This window comes from Chelonia mydas, chromosome 9 (assembly GCF_015237465.2).
Source record: "Chelonia mydas isolate rCheMyd1 chromosome 9, rCheMyd1.pri.v2, whole genome shotgun sequence".
Taxonomy (NCBI): Eukaryota; Metazoa; Chordata; order Testudines; family Cheloniidae; genus Chelonia; species Chelonia mydas.
Window position 1 is genome coordinate 44,437,679 of NC_057855.1, and position 15,072 is coordinate 44,452,750.

General features: G+C 42.2%; 1 protein-coding gene across 1 annotated transcript in view; it reads left to right on the top strand.

The window, feature by feature from the left end:
• The window catches only part of ARHGEF4 (Rho guanine nucleotide exchange factor 4), a 328,802-nt gene that overhangs the window by 11,251 nt on the left and 302,479 nt on the right, over positions 1-15,072 (top strand). Inside the window, exon 2 of the mRNA XM_043523021.1 lies at positions 2,832-2,867. Within this exon, the coding sequence (XP_043378956.1) occupies positions 2,832-2,867 (36 nt within the window). The remainder of the gene's footprint in view (positions 1-2,831; positions 2,868-15,072) is intronic.

Here is a 15,072-nt window from a genome sequence, read left to right on the forward strand (position 1 = left end):
TCGGCAGACCACCTTGTTGCTTACAGTGGTGAAATTCCTTGCATTGGATTGGGTTCTGCAACTCTCATGCACTTACTCGTGGCAGTAGTCCTAATAAAGCCACATGCCAGGATTGCAGAATCAGGCCTTAAGTTGTTTCTTGGACATAATTCAGAGAGCAATATTACTTCCAAAGGGGAAAACTTTAGAGGAGGATTTTTATAACATAGCATTTTAATAGTGATATTTTCTGTGTTGGTTTCTGTAGAGCAACAGTGCAGTATAGTTTACTGCATCAGCTGTCCTGTAAGTGCTGTTCCTTTTGTCAGCCCTAAATTGTGGACCCACGTTTTAAACTATAAGCTTAACAACAGCAACCTCCTGTGCTTCTTTACAGCATGAAAATTGCTTGACTTGAATTTTCCTCAAAGGTAATTTCTACTGAAATCAATTAATATTTTTCTTTCCTCTAGCGCTTGCGGTTTGACACTCCCTTGAGTGCCAGTGCATAAATAAAATAACAGGGCCTAACAACTTGGCTGCAGAGGGGAGGGGTTGCACTCAATAGAGAACTGAACAGAAGCCTCTTTAAATAATAGTATTAGAAAGTCCAGGGCTCATTAAATGGTTACACAGTAACTATATAGTCTAGTGTGCCAGATGCTAGTGGAGATTTCCTGGGACTACTAGCAGTGTATGTTTCTTTATAAGACACTGGGGTTTAGATGAGGACAATAGTGTTAGCCATGATCTTTGAGCAGAGGAGGGAGCAGGTCTTATTCCTTTTAGTTCTCCACCATCTTCCCAAGCTGTTCCCCTGATACTTTCAATGGGAGTGCCTCATGACTAGCATTGTGTGGGCGGTAATATTTCCTGTGTACAAATCTCTCCTGGGAGAGAGGGAGCTGTTGTTTCAATGTGATTACAGAGCTCTGGAAGCACCTCAAATTCTACAAGCTTGGTTTTCTTACACTCACCTCAGAAAAGTGCCAATCTGCCTGAAATTTACCATTTGTAGCCTCTAGCCAAAGAAGTCAGTGTGGTTGAGGTTAATCAGGTAAGATGATAAGTTAGAGATAATAGCATTAAGAGGTGTGCTATGCTTTTTTAAAAATGTCTCTCAGATTTGCTAGTCAGCTGTCTAACCTAGCACTTTTGTTGGTATAATTTATGTTGTTCAGGGGTGTGAAAAAAACACCCCTCTGAGTGACATAAGTTATGCTGACAGGAGCGCTGGTGTGCACAGTGCTATGTCGGCGGGAGAACCTTTCAGCCTGACATAGCTACTCCCACTCGTTGGGGATGGTTTAATTATGTTGACGGGAAAGCTGTCTCCCGTTGGCATAGAGTGGCTACACAAGCAATCTCAGGATTGTTTTCCTCAATAGTCCACAATGAAGTCTAGTGCCTAGGACTATGTTGACATGACTAGGTGCCAGAATTTAAGTAATTCAATATGGGCCACATTCGACCACCTGCAATTACATTGAATAGTAACTTTACTAACAGTTCCACTGAAGTCAAAGGGGCTACTACTGGCATAAGACACTGTTCAATGTAAGGGCAGCAGAATGTGGACCTGTGAAAAGGAAGCTCACAAAATTGTCACATATTGCTGGCAAAACTAGTAGGATTAATAAGTGTCATAAACCAAGGAGCTAAAAATATCTGCACTACCACCTGGTAAAAAAATCTTTGTAAACATATGTGGCTTAAATAAATTCTAACCCTATCCTGATTTTACAGCAGATTATTTTCCCCTCTGCTGTAAGTCCAGTGACTTCAGTGGAGTGACTCCTGATATCTACCTCAGTGAAAAGAGATCATAGGCGATGTGGATCTTCACTAGTGAACCTGCGGAAGCTTGTGCATTCTGTGATTAAAATAGTGCAATGTTCAGAGAGTTTGTAAATTTTTTGCACAACAGAAATTCTACTGAGTCTGTAGAAGACAGCTTCTAACTGCATGTGGTCCAGCACTGATAAACAAGGGTGGCCAGATTGCCCTATCCCACCAAAAAATCTGTTGAAAAGGACCAGAGGAAATGGAAAACTCTTTGTGATCCCTTTGATGGAGTTTCCTAAGAAGCATCCTTTCATATGGGAAGGGGGTCACATTGTCAGAGGGCAAAGTCTCCCAACTTTGTGGGGCTGAGGGGATTGTGGGAGAAAGGAACCCAGATGATATTTATTATGGTAATCCCCCCAAATTCCAATCCAGTTAATTGTGCTAAGCACAATACAAACCTGACCGTTCTGGTCTCAAAGAGTTTATAATCTCAAAAAAGAAAGGGTGGGCAAAATGGCTAAAACATGCAAGCAAAGTGATCAGGGTGATGCTAGGCACAGGTCTTGTTAGTTCCTTTTTTTCTTAACGCTCCCCTTGACCTCCCCCCCACTGTTTATGGAGCATTCCCAACTGCCACCCCAAGCAGCTATTAGGTTTTTTCTTTTTCATTTTAACTGTTACCTTTATCCTCTCTCCATTTAACGCATCCTCTCAGAAAAAGCCTGGGTAAGTAGAAAGCTTTTGCAACGTGCCTCGAAGCGTGTATAGTTATGGAGTATATACAGTATAATTACGCATAGCACAATGAGACATCATGAAGAGCCTTTGTTTACAGCCTCTCCATCATGAGGGTAGAATGAACAGATTCATTGAGGAAATGCAAAAGCAGCTGCCTTTGGCCAGCTTCTGTTGTTCTCTTTGGCAAAGACATAGAGGCAAATTAATCCCTGGTGTGACTCTACTTGAAGTCAGAGAGTTACACTAGGAACGAACTGGGCCCATTGGTTGTAGAATACTATTTTCAGATCCCCTTCTCCTAACTTGTACCATTTCTCTTTCCATAGAGAGCCTGTGAGAAAGGAGACTCTGCTTCTAAAAAGGTAGGATTTCTTTTTAGTCACAGACTGAACAGTTTTTCATTTCATCAGACTATTGTTAGTAGTTCTGTTTGTCTGCCAATGCCACTCCTGCAGCAATGTGACTACGTAACTAACTAATTGTAGGAAAAACAATGATTTTAGTATATTTAAAATAATTCCATTAATGAATGGACATGAAGCATACAATTGTATGGCATTGGGCAAGACCCCAATATGTTGTTTATGAAAGCATTCAATTTCTTATGAAGGGGAGAGTGAGTCCGGGAATGAGAACCTCCAGCAACCAAAAAACAAAACAACCTTCCCCCTCCCCCACACCAGTAGAAATGACAAATGATAGTCTCTAATATTAGTTGCAAGTAAAAAAGTTCTATGAGGGCAAATTTTTGACTGCATTTAATAAAATACACTGATACTTATTAGCAAAAGTTAACAGGATGGTTGATGTTTCATGTTTGTTAGTTTTACAGCCAAACATGTTTCCCTACTATGAGCCCAAGTAGTGCCTCTCAAATAAAACCCTGCCATTTATAATTTGCTGAGGCTTCCTTTGTCTTATACAAGGCAGCTGGCAGGAATACTGACCTCCCTAGAGTAGAACCTTGCCAGCACTAACTAATCAATATTCAGCTGAGTAGGCTGCTCATTATGTGGCCATTGATTAGCTCTGGAAGTGACTCCCTCTGTACGTGTCTCATTCTGTAGTTGCTTCCCCCTACCGCACATGCACACATTCCTGTAAACACAATCTTCCTTGTGTGCAAAACCCTGGAACGAAATCCCATATCCATTTGAAGCACAGACAGACTAGCCTATTCTCAGCTATAAAGAGACAATTTTGAGGTGACATGCCTTTCCCAGTCCTATGCATTTCTTTATACCAAGAACGATTTCAACGCTTAGGTCCTAGGAACATTTTTTATTAAGAGTTTTAAGTTACGCCAGTGGAGGTGTCTGCTCTATTTTACTTAAGTTGTCATTGCATACTATTTATATTGATTTCATGGATTTTGTATACTATTTATATTGACTGCATAGATCATCTTATGTGGCTGTGCAGAGGAGTAAGCTCCCAACCCCATCCCTTATGAGACCTGCCCAAATCATGGCCCCAGAAGGAGTGAGAAAGGGCTGCATAGCCCAGACTATCCCCCATGAGCAAATGGACAGGAAGGGATGAGGAATGGCAGACCCATGGTGCTGCCCCCCGCCCCTCCGACATACCAGTGTACTGGGTTGCATTAGGGAGGACACTGCACCCTGAAATAGTATATAATCATTTACTCTGTCCAATTCAAGAGAGGAGAAGTTATGCCTCTGAGACTCAATGCTTTCCAAGTGTTCTCCCTGAGGCAGGGCACCTATGCACTGCTCCATACTCAGTCTGGCAAAATCTAGCCCGTATACTTAAATCAGCAAAGATGCCAATCCACCATGCTAGGCAGCCTAACAATTTAAAATCCACAATCCACACCAGAGTAATTGTCATTCAGTAAAGCAGTGGTAGAAAATCTGCCTACAGTGTGAATTAAGAGTATTTAAATATCCCAAGGCTTAATTTTGCAGGTTATATATTGTGAATACAGATTTACAGAAGATATAGTAGAATATAGATAACAACACTTTGTGGTACAGATGTAGTTATTCCTGTTTTAAACTTTTCAGCTTAGTTTAGGAGCAGGGATTAGAGTCATATAGGAGAGTTCAAGGGAGGAGGAACCAGAGCCGGGGATGAGAGACATATGCATCAGAAGGAAAGTAGCTGGAAGATCCATGCAACAATGAAACTGAGTCCCGCCCACCCCTCACTAGCATAACAAGGGGGCTACCCTTGATGGTGCTGCATGGAGACCAGACCTGCTGTTTATCCTCTGATGCTGTGCCAAGGTAGAACACTGCATTTATTAGCAATCTGTAAGCATATAAAATCAATGGAGCTACTCATACTAATCAGTGCACGGATGTTGGAAACTGGCTATCCCTGATTATTGCTTTAATCCCTCTCTTTTTTGGGGTGAACCACAGATTTGTCAAGGGTTTGTCAGGTGCAGCTGCCTATTCTGATATGCACCTTGGAGACAGGAGCTGGTTCAAAAGCCAACTCAGTGACTGTTGCCAGCAATATAATCTTGTCCAGTCATTTACACGTACCAGAGAGTCAGTGACAGCTATGTGAAAAATGGCAAGCTAGCATCAGAATAGGTATATTTAGCCAGCTGAGTTTCCTGTCAGCTGCCTGTCTTCCTGATCAACAGAAAACAAGGCATGTGATGCAGTGAATCTATCTGGTTGTCACTGAATGTTTAATGAAACGTAAATCAGAGGTTAAAGTAAAGAAGAACAGTGGAGAAGCAGCTTCTCTGCTGAAGTGGAAGTAGCTTCTTCATAAATAGACAATATGCCAATTATCCCCTCTAGTTGCAGAATGACATTTAAGACAGCAAAATACAAATTAAATCCGCTATGAATAATGTCATATTGCACAAACTACAGCATTTCATCTCTAGAACAAGACAAACCCACTCACTTTCCACTGTGAACTTTCCTACTGTTTAATGAAATGCAACTATATCTTTAGCTTCATTTATTTGATTTATAGTTTGCTACTGGAATTTGCATCATAAATATGCAGGCTTATTAGATATTATTACCAATAGAGATTTACAATTCCAAGTTGGATTTGGTTTCAAAAGAGCCACTGGTCACTCATCAGTAAAGTGTTCTACTTAACTGGCTTTACCTGCAAAAATCCATGCTGAACACAAGAAGCCTCCTTTTCTAAGGTTATGAAGGAAACTGATTGGATGCATATTTTGAAGACTTCTCATGTTATGTGGATTCTTTACAATACCACAAGCCTGTTCTTTGGTTACTGTTACATTTCTTGCTAGCTATAGTTTATTCTAATGTTCGATGGAGGAAAACTCCTGGCCAAATTAAGTTATAATCAAGATTTACAGCCATGACTTTATAGTTACCAACTGTTACCTGAAACTAGGACAAAGAAACCTGTGTTAAAAAAACAATATTTGGTACTTGTCAGTTGTCGCAGGTATATACAATTCTTTATATTGAACTTCAGAGACTTTTGCTACAAGCACATTTTACAATGGCCCCAAGGAAAAAAGGGATAATGAAGTAAACAGTAAAAATTATTAAGTCTATTTTGTAAAACTGAATATTTCAGTTTAAGCACAAGGTCATACCAGCTGCATCTCATTCAAAACGTGTAGGTGCTGAACTGTAGCTTTCATTTCTCAGGCACTCGCAGTGAAGTGTGTGTATGCATTCCGGACGCAAAAGTTAAGTTTTAAGATTGTTTGGAAAGTTTTCTTGAGGAAATTATTGTTGCTATGTATGAGTTATACTAACTCTGCTTTTTCAAAAAAGCCTATTCCTCTTTAGGAACCTGGATCTTAGAGGTGTAAGTAGATTGTATACACTGAATTCTCCAAGGTAGCTGCATATCAATCTGTGGCTAGAAATCTCTGCAGGCTTTTGAGGCTACTCAATTTTCTCCTTTGTTTTCGGTTTTCCTCTCAGGCAGCAAGTGTACTGACAGCCGTTGTGTGCTGTGCTGATCTGCTCCGGGACACAAAGCAAACCATTAATGTGGAATGCTTGTGCTGTTGAACACAGAGGCAGGTGTCTGTATGTGTGTGTGGGTGTGTGTGGGAGAGAGATATTGCTGTGCAGTGAGCCCAGGGACAGAGGTGGGGGGCCGATGTCGGGGTTTCCCCCTCTCCCTGCCTCAGGACTGGTTGCTTCCTGCCGCTGTCTGAATTTACAAGACAGCGTGCTGACACACTCTCTGTCTCCCAAAACACACTGTCTCTCTACCCCACTCCATACACACACACACTCTCCCCCCACACACTTCAGTTGAAAAGCTGGCAATGTAGTAGGATGCCCATGGAACAATGGGATTGGGAAACCTGCATCATGTGATGCTGTGCCTGCCCCATAGACATTGCAAACCCTTCCCAAAGCACCCTGCAGCCAGTTGCACTGTGCGATAGCTACCACAATGCACTGCTGTTTTCGCCATTGCAAGAGCTGCTAATGTGGATGCGCTCCAGCGTCACAAGGAACACAGTGTGGACACACAACAGTGGTTTAATTCCAGCGTTTTAATAAAAGTGGTATAACTTGTGGTGCAGAAACTTACCAGCATACACATACCCTCAGGGTACTGGCTTCATGTGCTGGTTAGGAGGAACTACACCCCAGCATCCGGAATTGCATAAAAGGCCAAACAAAGCACTTAGATCTTTGTTCTCCTTGTTCCTATGTGCCTAGTATGCCAGTGCAGATATTGGCATATATATATATAAATTTGAAGTTATTAACCAGTTATAGCTTTCAGTAGTCTTTGCCCATAGCCAAGGGTGTCTACATTTTTTATTACAAAAAAGACAGCTAAAAGTGAATCCTAATTTAACTTTAAAAGCTAAAAATTAAGAGCTGGCAGAGCAGTGCCATGTCAATGCCACGCTAGGCTGGGCACAACAGCTGGAGCTGCAGGAGAGTGGGAAGGACTGTGTTCATTACCCAACAGTATCCAGAATTGGGTTTCATCATCATTTCTGAACACCAGTCATTGTTCTTTCAGCAGGTTTGTTGCTCATTTGGGGTGTTAATTTGGAGTGCAACAAATGAATTTAAAGCAGTACTTGCCGGTCCAGAACATGTAAGGAATAGAATGAGAGGGCTTAGTTAATAAATGCAATCACAATATCTTTTACAAGACACACAACTGCAGGTTTCAAGACATTTACAACAGTTACTCCCCTGCTACTGGCTGCGAGGTGCCAATTTCTAGAAATGCAGCCAGGCAACACTCATTATCAAGGGGTAAAACTAATACATTGAAGCAGTAGGTGTTCATTTAATAAAGAACAGTTTTAGGTTTTACCCTGAGATAATTATACAGCAAGTTGATTTATGACTTTTTCCTAATTATGCTTATAGAATTCTAATTCTGAAAGGGCTATTGCTACGGTTGCCACCTATCCTTCAAATCAGTGTACTGAAATAACAAAGCTAGAATATTTTCTTTGAGCATGGAGGAGGGTTATTCTAGACAGTAACTGATTTGCATGTATTTGGCCTGCAATTTTGATTTCTTTGCTATACACTGGCAACTAAATGTGAGCTCTTTATGTTCCTGGACATGTGAGAAGACAGACAAGATGCAGGGAATGCAGCTTAATTAAGGCTATAACTTTATTAACTGAACTTATTAGGGAGCTATCCAGCAATACCTCAGAGTGCAGGCCATTCCTTCCTTAATGCATTCAACTTAGTGGAGGGCTGCTGTCAGCCCCGCACCCGTCCAGAACTGGTCCCCAGCCCATTGCTCAGACCCTGCCATGCTTCCCCTGTGTGAGGTTTAAGGGGCTGGAGTAATGGGGCTGCATCCTTGCTGTATCAGATATTAGGAACCTATCCCTTTTTCCCAGCATCTCTAAGGGATGCTTTCCTCTAAATCCACTTCTGATTCTGGTTTATCAAGCAACCAGACCCCTATGGAATAAATACTTGCACTGGAAACATGTCACCAGGATGTGCCAGCAATTAGCTTGGCTGCCTCCCCCGCAACAGGCCGGTTCCCCGATAATTAACCTCTCTAACAATATTTACCTGCTCCCCTGTCGGAGAGATGTTTCTATCGTCCCTGAATAGCTCAGGTACCAAATATGGTATCTATGATTAGTAATTACTGATCCTCCCCATTCCAGCTGCTTTACACATCTTCTGGCCTTGCCAATCCATGGAGGCCTGACAGCTCCCTGCTGTCCCCTCTGCTGAAGCATTTCAGCCCAGATCAGGGGCCAAGTGCACAATATTATCTCAGCACAGCCAGTCACCAGCTCCTGTGATCTCTTCACTTGATCCTAAAGGAAGGGATAAACAGGCAGTGTTTAGCTAAGACACTGAATTATCCATCCCAACAGGGGCCTCCTTATCCTTGTTTGCATTCAGATGCCACCCTAGATAAGCATAACCCATTTGGGGGTAGCAGGTCACTCGCATTCACTGTGTGCCCTGCTGCTGCGCTGCCCTCCACCACATGCGCTCTTCACTGCTGCCCTGGCTCCCTCTGCTGTGACCTGGGGTGATTTCCAGCCAGTCTTCACTGGGACCTTGCTGGTCACCCCGTGGCTCCTGGGGACAGATTGTTATTAAGTGCCAATAAAAAGGCCTACCTAGCAATCCGTCTCCTAGGTGGATTAAGACTCACTCAAGGAAGCATCTTCTTGTGGCTTTGTTACCTGGTTTCGAGTAGTGAAGCAGCACTGGTTCACTCCATGAATGAGCCTTTGATTACATCAGCTGTTCTGGAGAAGATACTATAAATCTCCACTGCCTTCTGCACTGGAACTTTGTCAGATGCTTTCTCAAAAGTTAATGAAGCACAGAGCCAGATATTTGTCTCTGCAGAAGCTGTTGTTAGTGCCAGCTTTGAAGGTGAAGATGTAATCTGGACTCGCTCTTCTACAATTAGAACTTGCTTGCGCACTTATACACTAAAGCCTATAAAATTTGTCTAAGGAGTACACTGCTGATGCATTTCCTACTAGCTGACGTTTCTGGAGTTGTCGCAGTCCATTATATTTCTAGGAGGTCTCCTTTGCTGCCAATAGAACTAACTTTATGCCTTTGAGTGACTCATCTTATTTTGAAACACACGGTATGGACACATGACAAGTTAACCAGTTGCTTCCTAACTGCTGATTTTAGTTAAACTGTTTTAGTGTAAAGGAGGAAGATGATATTCCTACAGCAATTACCTGTCCCCTTTGATACATTTTCATATGAAGAAAGAAAAAGAAAGCTATCTTTAGGATATAAGGAACTTTTATGATAGACACCTGCTCCTTATTTTTAATTTATCCACCAAGAGCTGGGAGAAATGCTGTTTTGGTTTGCAAGGATTCATGCCAACTTTATTTTTTTTTCACCTACGTTTACATCCCTTGAGTTTCCGTCTCGGCTCTGATGAGATACACACTACCATGGTACCCGAGTGCCTCGTATTAATGAATTTATTCTTCCAACACGCCTGTGATGTAGGGAGATGGGGAACTGAGGCACAGAGAGATTAAGTGCATTGCCCAAGGTCACACAGGGAATCTGAGGCAGATGAAGGAACTGAATGCAGATATCCTGATTCCCAGGCTGGTGCCCTAACCACAAAACCATCCTTCCTCCTTTCAGGTTTGAATGAGCTCAGAAATTTAAAATGAAACCAAACTGTCACGTTCATAGCTAGCTTCAGGTCAGAATGATGCAGAGTCACAGGTTTGACTGGTTTCCATCCAGAATCATAAACTTAGGTCACGTTCACTCAGCCCCAATTTCCAAACCTGGCATGAGGCTTGTGTCTGTGACAGAGTTTAACCTGTGTTGTGATTTTGTCAGAGAAGTTTCCTTGCAGCTCTACTATGATTCTGTGATTCCCAGGCTGGTGCCCTAACCACAAAACCATCCTTCCTCCTTTCAGGTTTGAATGAGCTCAGAAATTTAAAATGAAACCAAACTGTCACGTTCATAGTTAGCTTCAGGTCAGAATGATGCAGAGTCACAGGTTTGACTGGTTTCCATCCAGAATCATAAACTTAGGTCACGTTCACTCAGCCCCAATTTCCAAACCTGGCATGAGGCTTGTGTCTGTGACAGAGTTTAACCTGTGTTGTGATTTTGTCAGAGAAGTTTCCTTGCAGCTCTACTTGAGGCCTTGGTACATGCCCAGCACTGAGCATCCCTTGCTACAGTAGGAGCCTGTCAGCATCTCACGTTTTGATCCTAAGGCCACTGAGGGAAAGGAGCTGGCTTCACAGATGAACTCAGAGCTCTTTCTTTTTATATTGCTGCTCAGTCCTTCTCCAGTCCCCTTGGGAACACACCCTCCCCTTCTTGGTCAGCTCTATACTGAGAAGCGAAGTTGCTTCTGGTAAAAGATAAAAGTTACTCTTTGCCTCTGAGTCAAGCTTAGCTCAGCTGCTCCTGGGTCAGCCGGGAGAGATTTCCTTTCAGGTCACCTAGTAACTGTTTCTGGTCTCAGACCATGGACTTTGGGTCTTGGCAGGTTTACACTACCGCTTAAATCAATCTAACGTATGTCACTTGGGGCATGAAAAAGCCGCCCCTCCCCTGGAACGACGCAAGTTTCGTGCTCTCCTCACCAGTGCTATGTCAGCTGAAGATGCTCTCCCGCTGACATAGCTTCTGCTTCTCGCCGAGGTGGAGTAATTATGCCAATGGGAGAGTGCTCAACCGTCGGCATAGTGCGTCTTCACCACATGGGCTACAGCAGTGCAGCTACATCAGTGCAGCTGTGCCAATGTAGCACTGCAGTGTAGACTTGCCCTCAGGTTGGTTGTGGTGCTACACCCTGTTAGAGTTAGGGGAACTCAGTTAATTCTACTCTAAGGGTGTGTCCACCAACTGGCACACAACAGTTTCCAGTACTGCCATTTGTTCTCTCCAAGTTAAAGTGAGGCTGGATGCCCTCACATTTCTCCACCATTTTGGAATGCCTCTCTTGTCACATCAGTTTCTGCTTCCTCAGGCCTTGCATACCTCATGAAGGTACAAATTTGTGGTCAGAGGAGCAAAAAGAACATTCCTTAAGAGCACCCTTCTTCCTAGCTGTAGGTCACTAAGCTAGGAAAACACGTTACTTAGAACTGCATGGCCTGTACAGTCCAGACGGCAGCAATGGGTCATCCCTCTAGACTTTTACCTCTGGATGCCTGAATTCAATTCCTGCCTTGTATCACTAGTAGAAGTGAGCTTAGTATCTCAGCTTGGTCATTTCTAGTCAAAATGACTTTGCCAGCTTAGGACTTGAATAGCAGGGAATGCTGAGAACCAGAGCTCTCTGGAGGAAGCTGGTAGGAGTCTGACTTCATTATGAATAGGTCTAGCAATTCCTATTTGCCACTCATTTATATGAACTCCAATGGACACTTAAAACCCCCACCCCCCTTAAAGCTAAACTATGTCCGTGTATTGTTTTCAGTCAATGAAGGTGGATCAGTGAGGAGTGGACAACTGTACACTTCCAGTACTTGGGTAGCTGGGGTTGATAAGTTTCATACTCACATCTGCCTGGCTTTGCAGTTTTCCCCAGCTACTGTCAATAAAAATTCAGAGGCATAATAATTAAGATCCTTTTTCAGTATGGGTAAATTGCTTTTCTAGGCAATTACATGGGGCTATTTGATTGTTCTTTTCATCATGGTTTCTTGGAGGGACATTTCATTACAATTTGGTGGATTCTATACAGCACACATGGAACCTTATGAAGCACTGTAAATTATAATGAGGCTACATCAAGACAGCAAAACATTGTAAGGTTACACAATAACAAACATTTCAAACCATATTTGTTGGTAGCAAAGCTGCTGCAGCCACCATCTGTGCAATAAGTCAAAAGTATCTGTATTGTAAAGAGAATGGGGAGATCCCATTATTTTCCAAAGATGGATTTACAGTCCAATAAATGCTGCTGGCATACTATATGCAATAAGACACATTGGTAACCCTGGTTTAATCATCACTATCCAGATGAAAACCCTTTGGAGACTAGTATCTAAGGTAGAAATTGTGAATCTGTTTTGCTACAGACAGATTTCATTAGGACAATTGATATCACTTTTCAGTGTTGTGGACCTGGGAAGACTCTGCTTAATGAATCACAGGAGGCCAAAACCATTCCAAAGCATATTCATACTTTTTTACGGCTTTAACTTGTTTATGTTTTATTCATTGTATGCTGATGGCTGCCGAACGACAAGTTAAGAAATAATGTAGAATGCCACACAATAGTACCACAACTGCAATTACAATTAGAGCCATCAGAGCAATTGCATAAAATGAAGTCACCCCTCTATCCAATTATGTGTTAAAGAGAACTCCTAAGCACCCCATTGCTTTTAAAGTCCATTTTCCTCTCTCTTTCACCTAGTTTAAAATATTCCAGGAATGCTCCTCCATACCTCCAGCTGTCTTTTCCCTTCCCTACTGACTGACATTAAGCACATATCACTCTGCATAGATATCCTTGCACTGCCTTCCAGTTCCGAAGAACCACTTTTGAAGCTAACATCTGATAGCAGGTGTAGCCTATTGCACGGCACTGACTGAAAAAACACACTTATTTGACTAGTTACTTCCTTAAAAAGGGATTTTTTTAAAAAAAATACACATTTTTATAGTTTTCACAATTTATAAAGATAATCAAATCTTCAGCACAGCTGACAAAGGCTGGATTTCTCTCCTGCATGTCTGTGCAAGAAGCGAGGGTACAAGGAGTCTTTCCCTGTCTTATTCCTCCTCCACAGGGACCAGGCACAGAACTGCAAGTCCCCACATGTGCTTGAGCAGGGATAACTCTCTGTTAGCGCTAGCCACCCCCAAAAAGACAAAAGGCATGGCCATGCGCATCCTCCCTACCCCCCTGCACTTGCCAGTACAGAGTGCTGGCCTCAGAAGAGTTCCTCCCTAGAGCGGGAAACCATGGGGATACACTGGGGCACAATTCTTCCTGGGGTCCTGGTGGGATAGCTCAGTTCCACAGCACCCAAAAGCAGGACAATTCCTTAAGGACAAAATCTGGCCCAAATAATTTGCTTACAATTGTAGCTTGTTGGTGCTTTACTTTGAGGAATTGCAAAGATCAAAGGATCATAACTTGTTCAAAAGCACAACAAATGGAAAATCAGCACAACTTCTAGCATCGGGCTGTTTTTGTTGAACTGAGTTCATTCTGCTGCAGCAAGCTGTATAGATGCAAATGTTTGTTCTTGTCATGTATTAGCGTAGTATAATATGCAAAGGGTCTTTCAGCACTTGTGCTGTGGACTGGCACAAAAAGACAGCCAAATGTAATATTTGTCAAGACTGGAAAATGTTCTGTGTTAGCCTGCCAAACCTAAGTGATGACTTCTGTTCATTCAGTCCTGCGGAGGCTATTTCTTCAATTGTCTGTATTTTGAGTTTAAATATTATTTCCATAAGCAAAAAAACTGGCAAAAATATTGTATTTAATCTTTTTCAGAGGTTTTGGTTTTATGGCAAAGACTCAGTTTCACTTGTGCAAGTCATACTGCCCTGAGTTATATACATGTTCATGTAATTCCTAGTTGTTTCAGGCACAGCTCTTTATTTGCAAGATGCATTTTCGCTAAGTAATAATTCTTTTAAAGAAAATAAAGTTCAAACCTAATTCCAGATGATTTACACATCTTGTGTTGTCTAACATCAATAAACAAGAGTGCCCTTTCCAGTTGTCCCACAGCTTCCTTCTACATGACTTCTAGAGCCTCCCTTCTGTTTACTGGTTGCAGGAGAAGCAGATGCTTGAGAACACCAGCACTCTGCCATATGAAGAACTGTTGAGTGCAAAAATACTGATAAACCAAATGCCTAATCCTGCAGTCTTTATACAGGCAATGACTTCTCTGTGAAGCATGCAAGCCCTGCATTCCCTCTCCCCAGCATGAGTACAGTACATTTGATGGTAGGACACACAAAAACACACTGTACATTATGCAGAGATTACAATCCTTCAATACTTAAGGTTGCCACCGGTTTCCATTATAATCCTTAATTTTTTAAGGATTGACTTACTCTAAAAAGCTAGCAAGGAATGAAAATTGCCAGGTTTACTTGGAAGCCAAATAGGAATATTTCTGCAAAAAAACCTGATCAAACTGATTGAGCTAAAGTCGTTCCAAAATTTCCCTGACTGGAGATAAAGAAAAACTAGACAGTCATTCACAAACTAAAACTGGCTCATCACTACCCCCTGCAAGCAGTTCAATCAATAGAAACATAACTCTATATTTAGCCAGTTGTAATGTTTATTGTATAAGTATAGGCAGCTTGCCCTCTGGTGGCTGCTTGCAGTTTAAAGTGCCCATTGGAAAGGGAGAAGCTTCGGCTACAGTACTGTTGAGTTTATTATTGAGTTCTGTGCTGAGAAGTCTAGTCTGTTGGATTGTACAGCAGTTAAACTTCAGTGAGTATTTGCATACAAGTATTTGCCTGTCACGTTAACTGCTCTAGAAATGGGAGTCTTCCATCCATAGAACAGTGTGAGCAGCAGCACTAGCTTTCCCACAGAGCCCAGTTAATGTGCCTGAAACCTGTACTGGAGCCATCACATGTAGGGGTGAATGAGCCATCCAGTCTC